Source organism: Papio anubis, chromosome 7 (assembly GCF_008728515.1).
Source record: "Papio anubis isolate 15944 chromosome 7, Panubis1.0, whole genome shotgun sequence".
Lineage (NCBI taxonomy): Eukaryota > Metazoa > Chordata > Mammalia > Primates > Cercopithecidae > Papio > Papio anubis.
Window position 1 is genome coordinate 13,747,377 of NC_044982.1, and position 25,282 is coordinate 13,772,658.

Below are 25,282 nucleotides of genomic sequence, written 5' to 3' on the forward strand. Positions count from 1 at the left end.
TTTTTTTTTTTTTGAGACGGAGTTTCACTCTGCCGCCCAGGCTGGAGTGCGATGGTATGATCTTGGCTCACTGAAACCTCTGCCTCTTGCGTTCAAGCGATTCTCCTGCCTCAGCCTCCTGAGTAGCTGGGATTACAGGTGCCTGCCACCATGCCTGGCTAATTTTGTATTTTTAGTAGAGACGGGGTTTCACCATGCTGGTCAGGCTGGTCTTGAACTCCTGACCTCAGATGATCCACCCGCCTCAGCCTCCCAAAGTGCTGGGATTACAGGTGTGAACCACCACGCCTGGACCAAGCTTGCTTTAAATAAACACGCTAACCATCATTTGAGCCTTCAGTGAGTCCTAATCTTTTTGTTGATGGAGAGTCTTGCCTTGATGTTGATGGCTGCTGACTGATCAGAATGGTGGCTGCTGAAGGCTGGGGTGGATGTGGTAATTTCTTAAAATAAGATAACAACAAAGTTTGTCACATTGATGGATTCTTCCTTTCACGAAAGATTTCCCAGTAGCATGTAATGATGCTTGATAGCATTTTACTCACAGTAGAACATCTTTCAAAACTGGAGTCAATCCTTTCACACCCTGCCACTGCTTCATCAACTAAGTTAATGTAGTATTCTAAATTCTTTGCTGTCATTTCAACAATGTTCACAGGATCTTCACCAAAAGTGTATTCCATCTTAAGAAACCACTTTCTTAGCTCATCAGTAAGAAGCAACTCGTCATCTGTTCAAATTGTATAATGAGATTGCAGCAATTTAGCCACATCTTCAGGCTACATTTCTAATTCTAGTTCTCTGGCTATTTCTACCACATGTGCAATTACTTCCTTCAATGAAGTCTTGAACTCCTCAAAGCCATCCTTGAGGGTTGGAATCAGTTTCTTCCACACTCCTGTTAATGTTGATATTTTGGCCTCCTCCCATGAATCACAAATGTTCTTAATGGCATCTAGTATAGTGAATCCTTTCCAGAAGGTTCTCAATTGACTGTGCCTCAAGATCCAATTGAGGAATCTATGGCAGTAATAGCCTTATAAAAAGTATGTCTTAAGCGATAAGACTCACCAGGCACGGTGGCTCACTCCTGTAATCTAGGCACTCTGGGAGGCTGAGTGGGGAGGATTACTTGAGCCTAGGAGTTTGAGACCAGCCTGGGGAACATAGTGAGACCTAATTTCTACAAACAATAAACAAAATTAGCCAGGTGTGGTAGCTTACACTTGTAATCCCAGCCACTCGGGAAACTGAGGTTGAAGGATCACGTGAGCCCAGGAGGTGGAGGTTACAGTGAGCCAAAATCACATCACTGCATTCCAGCCTGGGTGACAGAGTGGGACCTTGTCTCAAATTAACTGGTCAGGTGCAGTGGCTCATGCCTGTAATCCCAGAACTTTGGGAGGATGAGGCAGGTGGATTGCTTGAGGCCAGGAGTTCGAGACCAACCTGGCCAACATGGCAAAACCCCATCTCTACCAAAAATACAAAAATTAGCCCGCTGTGGTGGCACACACCAGTAATCCCAGTTACTTGGGAGACTCAGGCACAAGAACTGCTTAAACCCAAGAGGCAGAGGTTGCAGTGAGCTGAGATCAGGCCACTGTACTCCAGTCTGGGCAACAGAATCAGGCTCTGTCTCGAGAAATAAAAATAAGAAAGTTAATTAATTTAATTAAATAATGAGACCTGAAAGTCAAAATTATACCTTGGGCTGCCAAATGGATACTGTATTAGCAGGTATGAAAACAACACTAATCTCCTTGTACTCTATTAGAGTTCTTGGGTGACCAGGAGTGTTGTCAATAAGCAGTAATATTTTAAAAGGAATCTTTTATTCTGAGCAGTAGGTCTCAACAGTGAGCTTAAAATACTCAATAAACCATGCTGTGAACAGATGTGCTGTCACCCAGGCTTTGTTGTTCCCTGTACAGAGCACAGGCAGCACAGATTGAGCATCATTCTTAAGAGTCTTAGGATTTGCAGAATTGTAAATGAGCACTGGCTTTAACTCAAAGTCACCAGCAGCACGAGCCCCTAACAAGACAGTCAGCCTGTCCTCTGAAGCTTTGAATCCAGGCATTGATTTCTCCTCTCCAGCTATGAAAGTCCTAGATAGCATTTTCTTCCAATAGAAGGCTGTTTCATCTACACTGAAAATCTATTGTTTAGTGCAGCCATTTTCATCAATGATCTTAGCTAGATCTCCCAGATAACTTCTTTATTGTACATTCAGAATAAATCTTAACTCACTCCAATGTGTAATTTTTGTTTTTTTTTTTGGCAATGTATTAAGATGCTGATCTCTTTTCAAATTGTATAAGTTAACTTAATTCTATGGGAGAAAGGTTTTCCTCTCTTCTAATTTGATGAAAAACCTTTAAGAGAAATCTTTCTATGGTTCTTTCTTTCCCAGATAACCAATTTCTCCATTAGCACTTGCTGCTTCACTTTGCATTTTTACATTTAGGAGATGGCTTCTTTCCTTATGCCATATAAACCAAACCTCTGCTAGCTTCAAACTTCTCTTCTGTAGCTTCCTCACCTCTCTTAGCCTTCATAGAATTGAAGAAAGTTAGGGCCTTGCTCTGGATTAGGTTTTGGCTTAAAGGAACATTGTGGCTGGTTTGATCTATCCAGGCCACTCAAACTTTCTCCTTGTCAGCAATAAGGCTGTTTGGCTTTCTTATCATTCGTGTGTTCACTAGAGCAGCACTTTTAATTTCCTTCAAGAACTTTTCCTTTGCATTTAAAACTTGGCTAACTTGTGCAATAGGCCTAGTCTTTGGCCTATCTTGCCTTTTGACATACCTTCCTCACTAAGCTTAATCACTTCCAGCTTTTCACTTAATGTGAGAAACATGTGACTCTTCCTTTCACTTGAACACCTAGAGGCCATTGTAGATTTATTAATTGGCCTAATTTCAATATTGCTGTGTCTCAAAGACTAGAAAGGCCTGAGGACAGGGAAAGAGATGTGGGAATGGCCAGTTGATGGAGCTGTCAGAACACACACATTTATAGATTAAGTTCACTGTCTTATGTGGGTGCAATTTGTAGTGCCCCAAATACAATTATAATAGTTACATGAAAGGTCGCTGATCACAGATCACCACAACAGATATAATAAAAAAATCAGAAATATTGTGACAATTACCAAAATGTGACACAGACATGAAGTGATCATATGCTGTTGGAAAAATGGTGTGGATAGACTTGCTTGATGCAGGGTTGCCATAAATTTTCAATTTGGTAAAAATGCAGTATCTGCAAACTGCAATAAAGAGAAATGCAATAAAACAAAGTGTGCTTTTTTCTTCTTTTTGGGTCTATTCAAGTCTTTTACCTATTTAAAAGAAATGGCTGCGTACCTTATTATTAAGAGTTCTTATCCTGGTTATAAATCCTTTACCAGATATATGTATAGGTACAGAGAGAGTAAATATTATCTCCCAGTCTGTGGCTTACCTGTTTTCATTTTTATAATGATGTCTTTTGAAGAGAAGAAAATTTTAATTTTTATGAATAGCAATTTATCATTTTCTTCTACAGTTAGTGCTTTTTGTATCTTCTCTAAGAAATCTGTCAGCCTGAAAATTGCACGATTCTCCTATACTTTCTCCTAGATGCTTTATAGCTTAGAGCTTAGCATCATCTCAAATTAATTTTTGGTAACTTTACGTCTAATTAGGGGATAAAAATAAAGGTTCATGTTTTTCTCTGTACGTTTTCATCTACTCCCATGCAATATTTTCTTTTTTTTTGAGATAGAGTCTGGCTCTGTCACCTAGACTGGAGAGTAGTGGCACAATCTTGGCTTACTGCAAACTCTGCCTTCTGGGTTCAAGTGATTCTCCTGTCTCAGCCTCCCAAATAGCTGGGATTACAGGTCCGCACCACATGCCCAGTTAATTTTTTTGTATTTTCAGTAGAGACAGGCTTTTGCTATGTTGGCCTGGCTGGTCTTGAACTCCTGGCCTCAAGTGATCTGCCCACCTTGGCCTCCCAAAGTGCTGGGATTACAGGCGTGAAAAATGAAAAAATATTTAAACTGGCAACCTATTTTTTTTTCAACTTACATGCAGAAAGCCCAAAAGTAATATGATAAGCATAATTCTTTATTGTGCATTCAGAATAAATCTTAACTCACTCCAATGTGTGATTTTTTTTTTTTTTGACAATGTATTAAGATGCTGATCTCTTTTCAAATTGTACAAGTTAACTTAATTCTATGGGAGAAAGGTTTTTCTCTCTTCTAATTTGATGAAAAACCTTTAAGAGAAATCTTCCTATGGTTCGTTCTTTCTTTTTAAGAAACGAAGTCTCTCTCTGCTGCCCATGCTAGAGTACAGTGGGGTGATCACAGCTCACTGCAGCCTTGAACTCCTGGGCTCATGTGACCCTCATGTCTTAGCCTCCCAAGTAGCTGGGACTTACAGGTACATGCCACCATGTACCTAATTAAAAATATTTTTTAGAGATGAGGGTCTCACTATGTTGCCCAGGCTGATCTTGAACTCCTGACCTCAAGTGATCTCCCTGCCTCAGCCTCCCAAGTAGTTAGGACTACAGGCATAAGCCACGCTATGGTTAATTTTTTTTTTTTTGAGACAGGGTCTCGCTCTGTCACTCAAGGTGGAGTGTAGTGGTGCACTGAGAGCTCACTGCAGCCTTGACCTCCCAGGCTCAAGTGATCCTCTCATATCAGCCTCTGAGTAGCTGGGACTACAGGTGTGTGCCACCACACCTACTTTTTTTATTTTTTGTAGCGACAAGGTCTCACTATATTGCCCAGGCTGGTCTCAAACTGCTGAGCTTAAGCAGTCCTCCTGACTTGGTCTCCCAAAGTGCTGGGATTTCAAGCATGAACTACCTCACCTGGCCTAATTCTTGATTAACAAAAATGGTGCAATACTTCAGATACAGTAGGTACTCAATAAATATTTAGCAAATATAGAAATGTTTAAGGATTAAACCAGTTGGTAGTTTTTGCTCCTTCTTTTCTTTGACTTTCTGCTAGCACATGATGTTACCATTTATAAGTATTTCACAAAATAGGCAAGGGAAGAAGGGAATGCTCAAATCAGTGAGCTGTTCTCAACTCTTATAAAAAATAAGTCCTGGCTAACACGGTGAAACCCTGTGTCTACTAAAAATACAAAAACTTAGCCGGGCGTGGTGGCAGCACCTGTAGTCCCAGCTACTCGGGAGGCTGAGACAGGAGAATGGTGTGAACCCAGGAGGCGGAGCTTGCAGTGAGCCGAGATCGTGCCACTGTGCTCCAGCCTGGGCGACACAGTCAGACTCCATCTCAAAAAAAAAAGAAAAAGAAAAATTAAGACAAAATATTTCAAAACATTTCAAATTATGGACTACTATCAAGTCTGGAAACTTAAAACACCAAAATTATTTGACTTTTCATAGTTCAAACTAAGCCATTAACTAAAAAATAAAGAATAAATCTTTATGTAAATTATTCAAATTATTATTAAGTCCATTAAATCAATCATCTAAACCTAAAGAAGGAAAGGACAACTACAATTACAGGGAACGTGAATGCATGAGTCTATCAACTAATGATAAAGGCTTTGGTAAGTCTGGGTGGTAGGCACATGAGTGTCATTATTTTCTGTATGTTTTACATTTTCAGGGTTAAAAAAAGATCTTGGTGACTTTATGGAACACTGATTGACCATTAATAGGAAGATTTATCATTACATTTTTCTTAGGAAAATGAAATCACAATTATGAAACTGGCAATCAGTGTAACCACACTGAAGTCCAAAGGTCTGAAATTCCGGGGTAATTCTCATCTACTTGGTGACTCTGGCTACAAGATACTTCCATAAGAAGCAAATCATAGAACAGAGCAAATGTAGACTCAAATGGCATTAGATGAAATTTCTATACCAGGTTGAAAAGAACTTATGCCACCACTGTTACAACAGAACTCAGGTGAAAACATCGGGAAAGGTTTTACTGTGTCCTTTTGTAAAAAATGTAGTTTTTCCAGTGGCAACTTTTCACAAGTTGTGAATGGTGATTCATACCTGATTCCTGAGTTTTTGAATTTCTTCTTCTCGATCTTTAATTCTGCTTTGTAATGTGTTCTTGGTTCGATAAAGATCTTCTTCTATATAGTGGAACTCCTACAAAGTGAGGCACAAACAAAACAGAAGCGAAATAAGTGTACCCTATTCCATCCTCAGTACCTAAATCAGTGCCTGGCACATGGTAGACAATCGGTATGTGCTGAGCATATAACTCAGTATATAACTGAGCGTGTAACTGAGTGTATTATACAATGAGTATGTAACTGAGTGAATAACAGACTTGGATGGGTCTGATGAAAAGTTAGCACTTCAGTATGTATTGTAAACAAAGGCTTGTAATAAATAATTATTAACAGTGTAAATAAGCAGAAAACAAAAAAAATGTTTATCTTGTAGTAATGAGGAAGAATGGATAATCTCTTCAAGAATCTCAGGTATATAGCATTAATATGACAGTCACAAACTGGAAAAATATTCATAAAATGTATGATAAAGATCAACATACTGTTCATAAAATTGATTAAAAACACAAACCAGGAACATTTTAAAAATAGGGAAAGTATGTGATACAAAGAAAAACAATAATTCAGTAAGGTGGCAGAATATAAAATAATATATAAAAATCAATAGTTTTATATAAAGCAGTTAGAAGATATGAGAAAAAGGCCCCAATAAATAATAGTAACAAAAATAAACTTAACAACAGATGTGTAAAACACATATAAAGAATACTTTAAAACATTTTTAAAGGGTACAAAAAATACCGGAACATATAAAAAGTCGTACCATATTCTTAGGAACACATCATCATAAAGATGTCAATTCTCCTCTAATTAATTCATAAGTTTGACATCATCTCTACAAAAACAAAAGCTGTTATTATTATTATTTTTTAACTACGTAAAGTTATTCCAGAATTCACATGGAAAACTGTAAGAAGGAAAAGCCAGGTTGGGCATGGGAGCTCACACCTGTAATTCCAGCACTTGGGGAAGCTGAAGTGGGTGAATTGCTTGAGCCCAGGAGTTCAAGACCAGCCTGAGCAACATAGTGAGACCTCATCTCTACAGAGTATAAAAAAATTAGCTGGGCTTGGTGGTGCGTGCCTGTAATCCCAGCTACTCAGGAGGTTGAAGTGGGAGGATTACCTGAGCCTGAGGAGGTTGAGGCTGCAGTGAGCTGTGACTGCACCACTGCACTCCAGCCTGGGTGACAGAGTGAGATCCTGGCTTTAAAAAAAAAAAAAAAAAAAAAAAAAAGGAAAAAGAAAAGCCAGAATCTCTGAAAAGGAGAACAGGTCATAAAGACATTAAAACATATAAAATCTCAAAAATTAAAAGCAATGTGGTACTGATGCATAAACAGAAAAACTGACTAATGGGAGAGAATAAAAGTCCAGAAGCAGATCTAGATACCTTGAGAATTTTAGGACATGATAAAGGTGACATCTCAAATCAATAAATATTTTTAAAAATGATACTAGGAAAACAGCCATATGGAAGAAAATTAGGTTGGATCTGTAGCTCACCTCACACATCAGAGTAAATTCCTAATAAATCAAAGATTTATATGCAAAAATGAAACCAAAAAAGTACTAGAAGAAAACTACAGGGGCAAATTTCTTCATAATTTCAGAAAGAGGAACACTGTGACTGAAAATCCAGAAGCCTTGGTAGAAAAGAATGATAAAGTTGACTACACAAAAATCAACTTCTGGTCAGGTGTGGTGGCTCACACCTGTAATCCCAGCACTTTGGGAGGCTGAGGCAGGTGGATCACTTGAGGTCAGGAGTTCAAGACCAGCCCTTGGCCAACATGGTGAAACCCCGTCTCTATTAAAAATACAAAAATTAGCCAGGCATAGTGGTGAACGTCTGTAATCCCTGCTACTCAGGAGGCTGAGGCAGGAGAATTGCTTGAACTCAGGAGGCGCAGGTTGCAGTGAGCTGAGATCGCGCCAGTGCACTCCGGCCTGGGTGACAGAGCGACACACTGTCTCAAAAAAAAAAAAAAAAATCAACTTATGCATGACAACAAAATAAAAACCCTATGCAAACTAAAACACAAATGACAAGCTGGGAAAAATTATTTGCAATTCATATTACAGACAGAAGGATCATCCCCAAAAAGGCTAATACCTCTAAACTTATTAACAACTGCACTAATGCACTGTTTGTTTGTAGAATGGATCACTCAGAGTCAGCTCAGAATCTAACAGTAAAGTGCATGCCAATCCAAAAACGTGTCCAAATCACTGAAACACAATGTAGAACAGAGAAGAAGGAGTAACTAGAGTTACTAAGTACTTTCAAAAGCTTTATGCTTAACCGCTTAACTGTGAAGACAGTGAAGAGTAAAGCAGCAGTTTGGGAGCTGTCTGAACAAGTAAAGGTGATATGGCAGCACACTGCTAGAGACTCCATTAAACATTTAGCTCAAGTTGTTCATCTCACAAATGGAAAAAAATCAAGAGAGGTGAGAAAAGAGATTATGAGAAAGGTAACTAGGGTAGGAGAATCACACTTTACAAGGTTTGTCTGCTTTCTTTTAAGTTCTAGGCAAGTACAAAACTTAAGGTTGATATTACTTAAATTAATAAGAAGCACTAAAGGACTCTTCAATTGCAAGATTAAACACTTTCCATCTGGAACATCTGATTGCTAAATAAATAGCCCATAGCTACATTAAGCTCCATTTTCTTCCACTTAACTCCCTCATTTTAAAAAGGCATTGGGAAGAAGTACAGTAAAAACCATCTACCACAATAAAATGAAAATTATCTCATTAAGCATCAAGAACATTAAATTGTTGCCTTTTGATATATAATAGTCCCTTGAATAAATTAAAATGCAATTTCTGAAAGGACAGCTGATGTCATAACTAAATTATCTAAAACTACCTATGACATACCCTGCAGGTTGTTACTTGGTGAGTTTTTCACTGAGTACTCAGGAAACAAATCTGAAGTACAACTTTCATAATAAAAAACATTTCTCTGAGAAGAGAACCAGTTTCAGAAGTAATAAATCCTAATGAAAAATGTCTTTAAAGAATTTAAATACAGAAAGATGGAAACATTAACAGTAAAGCACTGAGAATTATAAGAATAGTTTTCTTGTCTGTAAAATAAAGAGAAGAGTAGTGATTTACTTGTGAGTAGGAAATAAGATAATATGTACTAAATGCCTATAACAATGTTGTCACTTACTAAATTAGTGATGCTACTAACATTAGATATAGAACTTTATTCTGAAAATGTGGCTATGTTAAACTGTGTTAATATTGAAACTATTATATGAGTACATTAAAGTAAAATAATTTGGCTTGGGAGCATACAACTGCTACCTGAACAATGAAATATAATTTTAAACATGATTTGTTAGAAGAGTCTGTATAAGACTTTTTTCTCAAGCAGAAAGAACAGTTAATATGGTACTAACATTGTATCTGTATTTTTATTAAATAATATTTACTATTGTTCCTAGAAAGCACAAATGCAATAAACTATGAAAACCAACTGATGAATATAATATGTTTTGAAGTTTTCTATACTAGGAGATACAACAAAATACAGACAGGGTAACAGAAAGCATTCTGGGCTCAGAAACAGGAAACCTTGGTTCTATTCCATCTTTAATTAGTTGTACCAGGCAAGTGCCATCACCATTCTGTGCCTCCATTTCTCATCTGTTAAGAAACAAAAATCAAGGAGGATGGTGTAGGGAAAAGAGAGATCAGACTGTTACTGTGTCTATGTAGAAAAGGAAGACATAAGAAACTCCATTTTGACCTGTACCCTGAACAATTGCTTTGCCCTGAGATGCAGCTAATCTGTAACTCTGCCGCAAATTTGAGCTCACAAAAACATGTGTTGTATGGAATCAAGGTTTAAGGGATCTAGGGCTGTGCAGGATGTGCCTTGTTAACAAAATGTTTATAGGCAGTATGCTTGGTAAAAGTCATCGACATTCTCCATTCTTTTTTTTTTTTTTTTTTTTTTGAGACGGAGTCTTGCTCTGTAGCCCGGGCTGGAGTGCAGTGGCCGGATCTCAGCTCACTGCAAGCTCTGCCTCCCGGGTTTGCGCCATTCTCCTGCCTCAGCCTCCGGAGTAGCTGGGACTACAGGCGCCCGCCACCTCGCCCGGCTAGTTTTTTGTATTTTTAGTAGAGACGGGGTTTCACTGTGTTAGCCAGGATGGTCTTGATCTTGTGACCTCGTGATCCGCCCGTCTTGGCCTCCCAAAGTGCTGGGATTACAGGCTTGAGCCACCGCGCCCGGCCCATTCTCCATTCTTGATAAATCAGGGGCACGATGCACTGCGGAAAGCCACAGGGACCTCTGCCCTGGAAAGCTGGGTATTGGCCAAGGTTTCTCCCCATGTGATAGCCTGAGATATGGCCTTGTGGGATGGGAAAGACCTGAGCGTCCCCCAGACCGACACCTGTGAAGGGTCTGTGCTGAGGATGATTGGTAAAAGAGGAAAGCCTCTTGCAGTTGAGATAAGAGAAAGGCCTCTTTCTCCTGCCTGCCCCTGGGAACTGAATGTCTCGGTATAAAACCCGATTGTACATCTGTTCTATTCTGAGATAGGAGAAAAACCGCCCTGTGGCAGGAGGTGAGACATGTTGGCAGCAGTGCTGCTCTGTTAGTCATTACTCCACTGATGTTTGGGTGAGAGAAGCATAAATCTGGCCTACATGCACATCCAGGCATAGTACCCTCCCTTGAACTTATTTGTGACACAGATTCCTTTTTTCACGTTTTCTTGCTGACCTTCTCCCCACTATCACCCTGCTCTCCTACTGCATTCCTCTTGCTGCAATAGTGAAAATAGTAATCAATAAATACTGAGGGAACTCAGAGACTGGTGCCGGTGCAGGTCCTCTGCATGCTGAGCACTGGTCTCCTGGGCCCACTGTTCTTTCTCTATACTTTGTCTCTGTGTCTTATTTCTTTTCTCAGTCTCTTGTCCCACCTGACGAGATATACCCACAGGTGTGGAGGAGCAGGCCACCCCTTCAGATGGGATGGGAAGGCAGGAGGAACTTGTGGGGTAACAGAGTCTCAGTAGTCATCAATCTCAAATCCTGACCTGCTTCAGTCGCTCCAGTTCTGTCTCTAGTTCTTGTTTAGATGCTTTCTGCCCAGCTATTTGGTCGTGCAGATCCTGTAACTGTTCTCTTGCTGATTCTGCTTCATTAACTTGCTGTGCCTCCATATCCTAAAGAGAAAAAGCTTACATGTAAAAGCAATAAATAACATTCAGTTCAACATTTATTGAGCAATTTTTTTTTTTTTTTTAAGAATCGGAGTCTCATGGTCACCCAGGCTGGAGTGCAGTGGCACAATCATAGTTCATGGCAGCCTCAAACTCCTGGGCTCAAGGAGATCCTCCTACATCAGCCTCCTGAGTAGCGGGACTATAGGCACATGCCACCAGGCCTGGCTTAATTTTTTTTTTTCTTTTTTTTTTTAGAGATGGGGTATGGCTTTATTGCGCGGGCTGGTTGCAAACTCCTGGCCTCAAACAATCCTCCCATAGCACTGGGATTACAGGTGTGAGCCACACAATGTGACTACCATGCAATTACTATGTGCTGGGCTCAGGAGGCACCGAGGAATAAAGGTCAGTGAGACATGGTTTCAGCCTATAGGCAGCATATAACCTGACACCTTCATTGTCTACTATGGCTAATGGCTAGCAGAATGAACGGGGCGCTGCAGCTGCTGCAGCACATAAGCCATGTGGTTTCATGAGTATCAGCAGAGGCTCACTGGGAGGCTTATATCTTTACTCAAAAGCTAACGGTTTCAAAAAAAATCAGAAACATAATACCACAAAGGACTTCACTGCATTAGTCCCCTGAAATTGCAGGTTGTAATTAGTTTTGGTGTGCATCTGTGCCCCAGTGATCAACATATGATAAGAATATAACTTGTCTCGCATACCACCAGAAGTTGGCATATAATTTTCTTCTTCTAGCTTTATTTCTTTATTACTATTACTGGTTTTTACATGTTCCCGTGTTTCTTACTCTTATTTCTTTGAACTCACCTTCTGGATTTCCTGTCAAATCTCCTAGTAGCAAAAACATGGCTCTAGGTTTCTATATTTTCCCCAAATGGGTTAAGCATGAGTCCATTCATATGGCACAACAGGAGATGAAAATCAGCATCTTATTTTTGCTTTTTCATCTTTTGGTACATTCTTTTTCATATTCATCACCATAAACCTTGGAACTTCACACGCTGTTTGAAAGAACTCACAAGACGCCCAGATAATCACAGTGCAATCCTCTGAATTCACACAACTTTGCAGATTTAGAGGAAAAAGCAATAATGACAACTATTTTTCCCTACCTTTGAGTTTTCAGGGTTAGCAGAAGGCAGATTAATCTTTGTCATCAATTTGACTACATCGGGCAAACTCTTGAGAGGCAGGCACTATGCACAGTGGCCAAAAACACGTCCTGGAGTTAGACTAGGTTCTAATCATGGCCCTGCCACTTGACTAGTCTTGGGGCAAGTTACTTTCCTTCTCCACGCCTAAATTTCTTCAACTATAAAATGAGAATATCATTATCTCCCTCAAAAGGTTACGGTAAGGAATAAATGTAAGGATATATGTTAAGAGTTCTGTGCAGTATCTGGAACATACGTGCTCAGTAAGCAGCAGCTATTGTAATTATTTACAATTCTCCCATTTTGTTAGACCTAATAGTTATTATACACTGCATAAATTTTGAGAAGGGTAAGAAAATGGGTCAATGTCATTAATGATGCTGAGATACTAAATAAAACAAATATTTTTCATAATCTCACCAAAAAGAGGTGAACAGAGTAAGTTTAGCATCTACCCAATTTCTAAGTTTGCAGGACCAAATTCTTTGGAATTCAAATTCACAGATTTAAAAAAAAAATCCTACTTTAATAACAATAAACCCAGAAATAATGGCAGCTATTATTTAACTGAGGGTCTATTACATGTCAGAAACAATGCTAGGCTCTTTATATATAATCCCTTATTGTCAAGAGAACCTTTGGTTTACTGCATTCTGTAGATGAGAAAATTAAAGCTCTGCAAGATGAAGTGCCTTGTGCAAGCAGCATCTGTTAAGTACAAAAGACGGACTCTATCCAGGTCTGTCTGCTATTCAAGTCTATGCTCTAGAGAAGGCATCCTATTCTCACAACTTTCATGCTTTCTTTTGTAGTTCACAAGTCTCACAATGTGCAGAGGTAATGCATGGATGAACAGTCTTTACAAGAAGTTCCTTTCTTTTCAGAAAAGGAAGCTCGTTATGCTAGACTTTATCTTCTCTCACCTTCAGAGACTCCTTCCTACAATATTGATGTTAAACACCCCCAAGTTTAAGCAAAATAAATGGCCCAACTTTACTTTTAGATTAAATACAGTAATTATACATAAACTATAAATTATAAGAGTAAGGATAAAACTGTAATTAGAAGACAATCCCTGAGCCCATACTAATATCAGAAAACATCTCAGCTTCACATACAAGCTCAAATCTGATTTGCTTTTCTTTTTTTTTTTTTTTTTTTTTTTTTGAGATGGAGTCTGGCTCTGTGACCCAGGCTGGAGTGCAGTGGCCGGATCTCAGCTCACTGCAAGCTCCGCCTCCTGGGTTTACGCCATTCTCCTGCCTCAGCCTCCTGAGTAGCTGGGACTACAGGCGCCCGCCATCTCGCCCGGCTAGTTTTTTGTATTTTTTTAGTAGAGACGAGGTTTCACCGGGTTGGTCTTGATCTCCTGACCTCGTGATCCGCCCGTCTCGGCCTCCCAAAGTGCTGGGATTACAGGCTTGAGCCACCGCGCCCGGCCTGATTTGCTTTTCATCACTAGAATGTAAGCTCTATAATTACGAAGATTCTGTTCTAACTCCAAACCTAGGCACACGGCAGGCACTTGGTAACTATTTGTTGAATGAATGAATCTATTTTTTATCCCCATAACTTTATGGTCAACTTATGGACTAGAAACCTGGTCGGGCACGGTGGCTCACGTCTCTAATCTCAGCACTTTGGGAGGCCGAGGTGGGCGGATCACTTGAGGTCAGGAGTTAAAGATCAGGTTGCCAACATGTAGGTACCCCATCTCTACTAAGAATACAAAAATTAGCCGGGTATGGTGGCACATGCCTGTAATCCCAGCTACTCAGGAGGCTGAGGCAGGAGAATCCCTGGAACCTGGGAGTTAGAATAGAGGTTGCAGTGAGCTGAGATCATGCCACTGCACTCCAGCCTGGGCAACAGAGCAAGATTCCATCTCAAGAAAGAAAGACAGACAGACAGACAGACAGAAAGAAAGAAAGAAAGAAAAAGAAAGAGACCTACTGCTTTAGCCCAGCATGGGCTGCAACAGCCCTGCAATCCCAGCACTCTGGGAGGCTGAGGAGGGAGGATCACTTGAGGCCAGGAGTTTGGGACCAGCTTGTACAACATAGGGATACCCTGTCTCTACAAAATACAAAAATTAGCTGGGCGTGATGGCGTGTGCCTGCAGTTTCAGCTACTCGGGAGCCTGAGGCGAGAAGACTGCTTGAGCCCACGAGTTTGAGGCTGCAGTGAGATACAATCACACCACTCCAGGGTGGGAGACAGAGCATCCTAGCTAACACGGTGAAACCCCATCTCTACTAAAAATACAAAAAATTAGCCGGGTGTGGTGGCAGGCGTCTGTAGTTCCAGCTACTCGGGAGGCTGAGGCAGAAGAATGGCGTGAACCTGGGAGGCGGAGCTTGCAGTGAGCCGAGATTGTGCCCCTGCACTCCAGCCTGGGTGACAGAGTGAGATTCCCTCTCAAAAACAAACAAACAAACAAACAAACAAAAAACAAAGAAACCTATCGCTTTAGTAATGCTGCTTTCCCAGAATACAGAATCTATCACGTCTCAAACTGTTAACACCTGAGGGTATATGGTGTCTGCTAAGCTGAACCACCATGAATCTTACCTGTAATTCGGATCTGAGCTGATGTATCTGACCCATCAGCTTCTGTATTTCCTCCCTCTGCATCTCTTTCTCATGCCGAAGTTCTTCCAGCTCCATGCTATTGGCAGTGCTGCTATCTAGGCCTTCAAAACCAGAGCCTTCCTTCAAGCTGTTAATCAATTTTTCCTTAGACTGTTATAAAAAAAGAAATATGTTTAAGCAAAGCAGAGATTAGTCTGTATATTGAATATCATCTACTATACAGAAAATAACTCACTAAAAAAAATTCCATTATCTCCATCAAAGAAAGTCCACAGATTTTCTTAAATCCCTAAGGATAAAAAACACAACAGAGCCTTGCTGTATGATGTCCTTGGACTTTAGCCTCACAATCATGGTAAAGTTGAAAACTTGTTACGAATATGTTATGAATAAGATTTTTTTTTTTTCCAGCTGGGTGTGGTGGCTCATGCCTGTAATCCCAGCACTTTGGGAGGCTGAGGTGGGCGGATCACGAGGTCAGGAGATCGAGACCATCCTGGCTAATATGGTGAAATCCCCTCTACCAACAATACAAAAGAATTAGCCTGGCATGGTGGTGGGCTCCTGTAGTCCCAGCTACTTGGGAGGCTGAGGCAAGAGAATGGCGTGAACCCAGGAGGCGGAGCTTGCAGTGAGCCAAGATCGCACCACTGCACTCCAGCCTGGGCGACGGAGCCAGACTTCATCTCAAAATAAAATAAAATAAGAGATTAAAAACAAATTATTTATTTATTTGAGACATGGTCTTGCTATGTTGCCCAGGCTGGTCCTGAACTCCTGGCCTCCAGGAATTCTCCTGCCTCAGCCTCCCAAAGTGCTGAGATTGCAGGAGTGAGCCACCACACCTGGCCAAATAAGACTTTTCTCACATTTTCTTCTCATGCTTTTTATTTTCCATCACATTCTACTCAACAAGTATTTATTTGGCATGGTGCTGTGTTCTGTGCAATATGCAATAAAGATAATGTCTCTCTCTACAGATAGTACTCTCTGCCTTACAACCTAAAAGAGAAGTTACAAGTATCCAGCAGAAGGCAATCAACACAAGGAGAAGTAGAGAGAGTGATATGGTTGGATTACTTGCAGAGTTCTGAGAGGAAAAACCACTTCTGGGTAAGAGGAGGCTTTAACTCTAAAAGAGCATAAATGTTGGCCTTAAAATATGGGTAGAAAAGTGCAGAGAAAAACAGACAGCAAAGCATAAAAATGCAAAAGCACAGAAAGTCTGTAAGAAAATATTGTGAGATGCAGCTCAGACAGTATTTTAGGACAAATTTGGAGAGGTTCCAGATCTCAGGCTAAAATGTTTTAATATTATTTGGCAGGCTAAAACAAATTACCAAAAAGTAGAGAGAGGAGTGACATGACTAGAGATATATTTTAAGAGGCTAACCTGGTGGTGCTATGAAGAAGGTGCTCACAAACGATGGTCTGTGGGCCTGTTTTTGTACAGCCTGAAAGCTAAAATTTCTTTTTACATTTTAAAAGGGTCATAAAAAATAAAAACAAAGAATATGTGATGGGAGACTACAGGTAGCCCACATAGCCTACAATATTTACTATTTGACCCTCTCAACGTTTTCTGACCCCTGAGATAAAAAATGAGTTTGAAGAAGAGATTTGACATGCAAAGACCAGTTTACAAAGTCCTAATTCTAGTCTAGGAACAATAAGGACCAGCAGCTTTCATGTTAAATTAAAATATTTTAAAGTCATTCTCCTCCATCAAAAATAATTTTTCCTTTTCTGGGTGGCAGGATTATGGGTTATTTCCATTTCCTTCTTCAAACTTTTTTTGTGTTCTTCAAATTTTCTATAATAAACACGATCATTTATAACATTTTAAGATCTTTTTAACAAAAAACCAGAAACCTCCCAACCTCATTCCCCCATCTAGCTACTGTCCTAGTGTCCACGGTCAAGCACCCTGCCTCTGTGTCTTCAGCTCCCAGTCCACCCCGGAACTCTCTGTTGAGAGGTCCCCAGGGACCTCCTTGTTGCCAAGTCCAGGAACTCTGCTCGGTACTCGTCACATCAGAGCCGCCTGCCGTGGTTGGTGATCATGCCCCACTTGAAACTCTCCCCCTGCTTGGCTTCATTGGATGGCATCAGTCTCCTCCCGGTTCTCTCCAATCTCTGACCACTCATCTTCTCAGTATTTTTCTTTTGCAGGCTATCTCCCTTCGCCCAGTCTGTAAATGCTGATGTTTAAGACTGTGTCTTTAGACCTCAGCCTTTCTCCCCATTAGGTTACACATCACTCTTGGCTAATCTTACCTACTCTCCCAACTTACTTCTAATTACCTTTCTAACATTGTCACCTCAATGCTGCATCAATTTTGCATACTTACCATAATTTGTCATACTCTCCTTTAACCCTAACTTGCTCTTTCCTGTTTCCCGTTTTATTAACACAAGGAAACGTCATTCATACACTCAAACCAAAAACCTGGAGTCATCCTAGATTCCATTTGTCTTTTTCCCCATCCTTCCAATTAAATCTCCACATATCAAATACTCTATCGCCCACATATCTATTAGCTGTCCCTGGCCTGCCATCCTCACTGCCACAAACTTTGATAAGGTCCGCATTATTTCTTATGCTCACCTCTTCACCATCGACATGCCACTGATGTCACCATGCCACCCCTTATCACTTTCATGTTTTCAATAATTTACCAAGTACCAGGCACAGTGCTGGGGATACAACGATGAACATGACAGAGGCCCAGATCGCCCCTAACCTCTTCATCAGGCTGCCACAGTTCTCACACTCAAACCTGACCATGGCTTCTGCCTGTCGTTGAGCTTTATGAGTCTTTTGCCTCTCTTCTCTGAAGACATTATGTTCTAGCAGTATGGAACTAGTTGCAGTCCCTTAAATATGCCATGTTCTCTCTGGCTCCCTTGCTCTGGCACAGGTTGTTCTCTCGGAAATCTCTTCCCTATCGTGGGTCTTCCTATTCATCTTTCAAGTTTCTCTTTATACCACACCTCCTCAGTGCACTGATCTCTGACAGCCCCAGGCAAGTTTTAATGGATTCTTCTCTCAAGCTTCCACCGTACTGCATCAATAACTTTATTACATCAATTATCTCAGTTTCTTTCCACTAAAATGAATGTTTTCTTAAAGGAAGAGGACACATCTTTTGAGCTTTGTATCCTCTGTGCCTATTGAGTAGTTAGGTGCTCAATAAGTAACTTTTCAATGAATTAACAAATTAGGGTGATACAAAAAAGTACTTAGGAAGAAGGGTTTGGGGAGGAGATGAATATGATACTTCATAGAAGCAGCATTAGAAAAAGGTATTCATAGCCATTAGGAGTTTGGCACTAAAGGAAAAAGGTAAAGTCAAAAATGACCCTGAGGTTTCAAGCTTTACTGCCACATGGCAGTAACATTGACCAAAAGAGGGAAATGAGGGAGAACCTGGTCTGGGAGCTGAACACCCCATGCCTGCAAAGCAGGCAGCTGGACAATGAGGTCAGGAGGTCAGGCTTGGAAACATGCTTGAAGTCATATGCAGGCCGCTATTAGAGGCAGAGTGAGCATATGGCAATGCAAGGTAAGAAAGGACGATGAAAGAGGGTTCAGGCAGAGTTTAGGAGGACTCTTACTCTTCAGAGATTGGGAAGAGGGCCTGAGCGAGACAGAAACAGCTGAAGAGGATAAAAAGAGAGCCAAGGAGATGTGAACAGCATAGAAGGCAGGAGTTTCAAGAAAGTGGGAGAGTTAACAGAGCCAAATGTTCTACCAAAATACAAGGTATGGAAACTAAGAAAAGGACAGAGAGTATTTATTTAGGTCATCAAATACTTTTGAGAAGAAATTTCAGACATGTAGTAGGAAAAGAAGGAGATAAGAGTTAACAAGTTCTACAGAAAAGAAGACAGGATGCATACAATAATTCTGGTAACTATGACGTTGAAAGAAAGGAAGACAGGGAAATAGTGCAAAGTGGTCACAAAGCAAAAAGAGACTGTTTTTCTTGTAGGCAGGAGTCCAAGATGTAGTCTTCATTTTTCCACTAAGTAACCACGTGCTCTTAAGTAAGCTGAGCCACAAGGCGGCAGCCGCAGAGAGGCACACACAGGAAGGAAGGGCATAGATTTACGGGGAAAGGGCTTACACATGAGATGGGAGATGGAATCAATGCACAGGCAGGAAAATGATCCTAGAAAAAAATGAAAGGACATGTTTTCCCTCTGAAATGAGGGGCAAAGAACTCAAAAACGACATTAGATGACTGCAGTCTTTCTTAATAAAGTAGAGGGTAAGGTCACCTTAGATCTGAAGGAGGGGAAAAAAAGCTGGGTGAGGCAATTCTGAGAACTGGATGAGTCCTAGAGCAGTTGCTGCAAAAATTCAATAGGAGATCAACAAGGAAGAATGAACAGCTGCTCAACAACAAGCATTAATATCATCACAGTGAGTAAGGTGACAGGTTGAAGACCTGAACTAGGCAGTGACAGAAGGAATTTTTTTTTTTAAAAGAAGTGGTAGGAACAAGAGACACTGCATCCTTTTAATAAAATTTCTAAAGTAGAGTAAGGCACCTAAAGCTAGCCAATCAGCCGAACACGAACAAAGCACCTCACACAGTATCTACACAGAGTCTCAAAGTGTCTTTCAGTTAACTCGCACATCTTAACATCCAAAAGTGTACATTTCATGCTTACTTGGAGTATTCTAGTAGCTTTTTGCTTGTAGTCAATTAATTCCTGCTTAGAGGACTCCAAGTTCAACTTATATAGCTTGACTTGCTGCTGCAGTTCATCAACCCTCTTCTTCTCATCTGAATATTTTCTTTCTGCCAGTGTAATTGCTTCTGCTAAATTCTGACGTTCCATTTCCACTTTATTAAGGCGTGCAGCAAACTCATTCTGTGACAAATTTTTATATCATAATTATGATGTCATTTAGCTTTGAAACATATTTTACAACCATCCATTCGGATATCTTATGGGATTTATTAGCTCAGCCAAACAACATAACACGGATGGGGAAAAAATTCTTAATTTGTTAGGAGCTAAAGTACAGGAAATCTAAGGTTGTGGCTCCCAAACATGGCAATGCATTAAAATCAACTAGGAAGTTTGTTAAAAATACAGCCTTTCCCAAGCTTACTAAACTGGAATTTTCAAGATGCGCCTGGGAATCTGTTTAAGAAATTTCTCAGGTGAACCTGGTCACTTGGATACTAGGTCTGGTCTGATATTAGCTGATCAACTGCTTCCAATTTAATAAGTAAATAAATAAGTGTAAATTACACTTTATTTTAAAGAATCAGTATTCAAAAAATAACATAAAATATCTCATCAATAACTTTTAATATTGACTACATGTTGAAATGATTAATACTTTGGATATACTGTGTTAAATACATCATTAAAATTAAGAAACACACACTACCTGATATTTACTTTCAGGACTAAACGACTTTCACCTGTTGAAAAGCTAGCCCAGACCAGTGGTTTGCAACTCTGACTGCTCATTAGATACACCTGTGAATCTTGTAAAACCAAAGTGCCAATACCTAGGCCCTACCTCATACAATGGAATGTGACTGCATATGGAGATCAGGCAGCACAAAGTATCACACAGGTGATTCCCATGTGTAGACAGGGCTGGGACTGAACTAGATGCAAAAATTCATCTAAGAGTGAAACTCTTTACATATTACATACAATTTTCTCCTGAAATAAATGAGCCAGATTAATCTGGAATCAGAAAAAGCTTAAATTAATAAAAAAACAAATACGACCCCCCAACCATTAGCATTTAATCAAATAATGACAATGACTGTTGCAAAAAATAAGTAAAAATGTATATCTCTAATGCACATTAACTATTTTAATTGTTTCTCAACACATAAAATTAAATTTAGCAAGGATCAAGCTAAATTTTCAAATATGTGATTTTTGTCACAGAAACAGAATTTTCTGAAATGCACTGCAGAATTGTATTAAAGAGTTAACGTGCTATGAAACAGCATAAAGTCATTTTTCCCGTGTCCAAGTAACAATAGGAATCTGTTGTCTCCCATTCTAACCTGCATCTGTTTATAGCTCTCCTGCTCTCTCTTCAGAGTGGCATCGGCTTCATGCAGTCTCTCCTGAAGAGTCTGCAGAGCTTGGTTCTGCAGGCTATTACCTTCACTTTGATCCTGTATTATTCTAAAGGAAAATGCATCATGTGAAATAACTCATGTCCACAGTGTACCAGTGATAAGGCAGAGTAATTTTTAGAGCATCAGCTTGTCAGTCAAGCACAAAAAAAGATAATTTGACTGAAATATTTTTAGATAAATCTTTCCTGTCTAATGGAATATAATCTGTGTTTTTAGGCATCCAAATATAAGCACACACCGTATAATGAAAGATTAATGACACTACAAGTGCTTTTAAATTCAGAATTTGCGAACAACGCATCTCAAGGTTCAAACAACGAATACATTTTATGTTGTTGTTGAGACGGAGTTTCGCTCTTGTTGCCCAGCCTGGAGTGCAATGGCACAATCTCGGCTCACTGCAACCTCCACCTCCTGGGTTCAAGTGATTCTCCTGCCTCAGCCTCCTGAGCAGCTGGGATTACAGGCATGCGCCACCACCCCCGGCTAATTTTTTTCTGTATTTTTAGTGGAGAGGGGGTTTCTCCATGTTGGTCAGGCTGGTCTTGAACTCCCAATCTCAGGTGATCCACCTGCCGCAGCCTCCCAAAGTGCTGGGATTACAGGCTTGAGCCACCACACCCAGCCAATGAATCCATTTTAAACATACACATTTCTAACACTACCAAAAGAAATATCCCCTCTTGTAAATTTCCAAGAAAGCTAAATTTGATAAGAGGATACACTACAATGTTTACCATTACTTGCTCATTTTTTTCATTATTCATAGAATCACCTACCGTGATTTTTCACTCTGTAAGGCTTCTAATGCTTCTGTGCGAGTACTCAGTAGCTGGTCAGCTTCCTGGAGTCTCACTTTCAGTACAGCCAGCTGGGAATCCTTTGCAGCCATAGCTTCAGTCAGGTCATCTACTCGGGCTCGGAGTTCTCGAGTCATTCGGTCACTCTTTGAATGGTCAGCATTCCACTTTTCAACTCTTGCTCTTGCTCTGTTTAATTCTATAAAAAATTTTAAATTTCTCTATACTAGCAAAATCAAACACATTTTTCTCAGAGCACATATAGTTTCTACTTTGAGTGCCTTTAGTACTTTCCTTATTGACAAAATTAGGAGCTTACACATATCTTCAATTTTTCTATGCCCCAGTGGGTCATCCACTTTTCAAGGGCAATATTCACGGCTAGATTATAGTTAACAGATTAGAAAAGGGCATGAAGCTAGCTGCTCTTCTACAATGCTGTTTGTATATCATTAAGCATCTGGGAGCCGAAACTAGTATTAATACATAGCAGAGTATATTTTGTAAAGTTCTGCTAGTGACAGGGGAATGCAAATCCAAATCAAAGGTATACCCTAGTAAGAACAAAACAAAACCTAAAGATCAACACAGAGGGGAAGGAATGCAAATCCAAATCAAAGGTACACCCCAGTAAGAAGAAAACAAACAAAACAAAATCTAAACACAGAAAAGAATCTATTTCTTTCAATTACTGTTGCAAAAAGATGTTATTCTTTTGACTTAGGAAATCAATGCAAAAAGAGCAAAGTAGTGCTCTATTTCAGAATACACTGGCATTTCCATATCCTCATATACCATATGTAATTGCAGTTAGCCACCAAAACATTTTTTAGAATACTGAATCAAACTTTATAGGGTGTCAAAGCTTTTTTTTTTTCTTTCAGTGAGACAGACCTTTTTAAAGAAACAAAAAACAAAAAACAAAAACATGAGACAGAGCCTCACTCTGTTGCCTCAGCTGGAGTGCAGCGGCATGATCATGGCCCATGACTCACTGCAACCTCCAACTCCTGGGCTCAAGCGATCCTCCCAACTCAGTCTCCAAAGTAGCTCAGACTACAGGTACACATCACCACACTCAGCTAATTTAAAACAAAAAAAATTTTGTTTTTTGTAGCCCAGGGGTCTCACTCTGTTGCCCATGCTGTTACTGAACTCCTGTCCTAAGCAATTTTCCAATCTCAGCCTTACAAAGTGCTATTACAAGCGTGAGTCACTGTGCCTGGCCAAACAGCTCTATTTCTGTGTCTAAATTAGTCTGCGTAAACTGAAACTTTATTTCTAAAGTCAGCCTGACCAGTGATTATTTATTTATTTATTTTTGTTGTTGAGACAGAGTCTTGCTCCGTAGCCCAGGCTGGAATGCAGTGGCGCGATCTCGGTTCACTGCAACCTCTGCCTCCTGGATCCCGAGTCCTGGTTCAAGCAATTCTCCTCCCTCGGCCTCCCGAGTAGCTGGGATTACAGGCATGTGCCACCATGTCCAGTTAATTTGTTTTGTATTTTTAGTAGAGATGGGGTTTCACCATGTTGGCCAGACTGGTCTTGAACTCCCAACCTTGTGATCCACCTGCCTCGGCCTCCCAAAGTGCTGGGATTACAGGCATGAGCCACCACGCCTGGCCTAGTGAGTCTTAAACTATCTTCCCATTCCTCTCTTCTGGGCTCTATTCAAGGCTTGGCAAAACTTTTCCCACCAACCCCTCACTCCTTTCTAGTTAGCCCCAGGAACCAAAGCAGCAATTTTGTCCTATTTTCTTCTCAGCCACACTTACAATAACATTCACACCTTCCTCAGTGACTACCTCAGTAATGAGATTATTTCCTTTTTAATTACCTATTTCTGAGGAACTTGAGGTTTCCTACTCCAGGGCCATCTCACTGCACAATTCCCAAGGGCACTGAACTGAATTCCATGTACTTTTATGTGCCCTAGAGCAGCAATACTGCAACCCTATTAGTGTCTACTACTTTGTTTAATGGAATAGCTTCCCTTGAAAGTTCAGAATAAAGAAATGAACTAGACTACTACTCTCAGTTCTTCAATTTCATGGTTCTTAAAAGGATGACCAAAGAAGTGAATACTCTTATGTTTTGGGTTGGTGGGAGGATAACTGGTCCCACTTCCAAATCTAGGCACTATTTTTCTATGAAACTATCATTTTACGAGTCTCATCAAATTTCTCACAGTTTAAATGTAAATATTTCTAACAGTTCAAAGTTTTTATTATTATTTTATTTTTATTTATTTATTTATTTATTTTTGAGACGAAGTCTCACTCTGCTGCCCAGGCTAGAGTGCAGCAGCATGATCTCGGCTCACTGCAACCTCCACCTCCCTGGTTCAAGTAATTCCCCTGTCTCAGCCACCTGAGTGGCTGGGATTATAGGCACCTGCCACCACGCCCAACTAATTTTTTTGTATTTTTAGTAGAGACAGGGTTTCACCATGTTGGCCAAACTAGTCTTGAACTCCTGACCTTAGGCAATCCACCTACCTAGGCCTCCCAAAGTGCTGGGATTACAGGCACGAGCCACTGCGTCCGGCCTTAATTTTATTTTTAAAAGTTAAATTCCTAATCCTGAACAATTTAAATAAGCCTCTACCTTCTTGAGTCTGTTTGGATCTTTGAAGTAACGAGGCCATTTCTTGATTTAAAGACTGAACTTCATTCCTCAGCAGCTGATTCTCCAGTCGAAGGTTAGACAGTTCATGTGATTTGCTATCATCATTAGGTATTGGAGTGTGGTCAGGGCAGGCAGCATCTGATGATGCATTTTCCTTTGAAGATTCCTCTTGATCTATACGGCTAGAATCTGAGTTATTGGCAGCTTCTGTAAAAAAAGAATACATTTTTGTTACACTGGCGTGTTCATCACGTATGTGTTAATAACTTGCTTTGGTAGGATGCTCGAGTTGACTTTTAGGACTTGGTAGGATGCTAAAGTTTAGCTATAGCTAAAACACCATAAAAAGTAAACAAATTCTCAGTTAGGCGCAGTGGTTCATGCCTGTAATCCCAGCACTTTGGGAGGCCGAGGCAGGCAGATCACCTGAGGTTAGGAGTTTGAGACCAGCCTGGCCAACACGGTGAAACCCCATCTCTACCAAAAACACAAAAATTAGCCAGGCATGGTGGTGTGCACCTGTAGTGACAGCTACTCAGGAGGCTGAGGCAGGAGAATCACTTGAGCCTGGGAGGCCAAAAGTGTTGCAGTGGGCCAAGATTACACCACTGCACTCCAGCCTGGGCGACAGAGCGAGACTCCATCTCAAAAAAAAAAAAAAAAAAAAAAAAAAAG

At 40.3% G+C, this 25,282-nt stretch overlaps 1 protein-coding gene across 3 annotated transcripts in view; it reads right to left on the bottom strand.

The window, feature by feature from the left end:
- The window catches only part of GOLGA5 (golgin A5), a 47,359-nt gene that overhangs the window by 9,803 nt on the left and 12,274 nt on the right, over positions 1-25,282 (bottom strand). For all 3 annotated transcript variants that reach the window (XR_004184799.1, XM_031667890.1, XM_031667889.1), the window contains exons 3-9: positions 24,587-24,814; positions 21,959-22,178; positions 21,102-21,225; positions 19,729-19,932; positions 15,028-15,198; positions 11,147-11,275; positions 6,051-6,149 (exon numbers count right to left, since the gene is read on the bottom strand). Coding sequence is in view for 2 of the 3 variants with exons in the window: in XM_031667890.1 (XP_031523750.1) it covers positions 6,051-6,149; positions 11,147-11,275; positions 15,028-15,198; positions 19,729-19,932; positions 21,102-21,225; positions 21,959-22,178; positions 24,587-24,814 (1,175 nt within the window). In the remaining variant the exon portion in view is untranslated. The remainder of the gene's footprint in view (positions 1-6,050; positions 6,150-11,146; positions 11,276-15,027; positions 15,199-19,728; positions 19,933-21,101; positions 21,226-21,958; positions 22,179-24,586; positions 24,815-25,282) is intronic.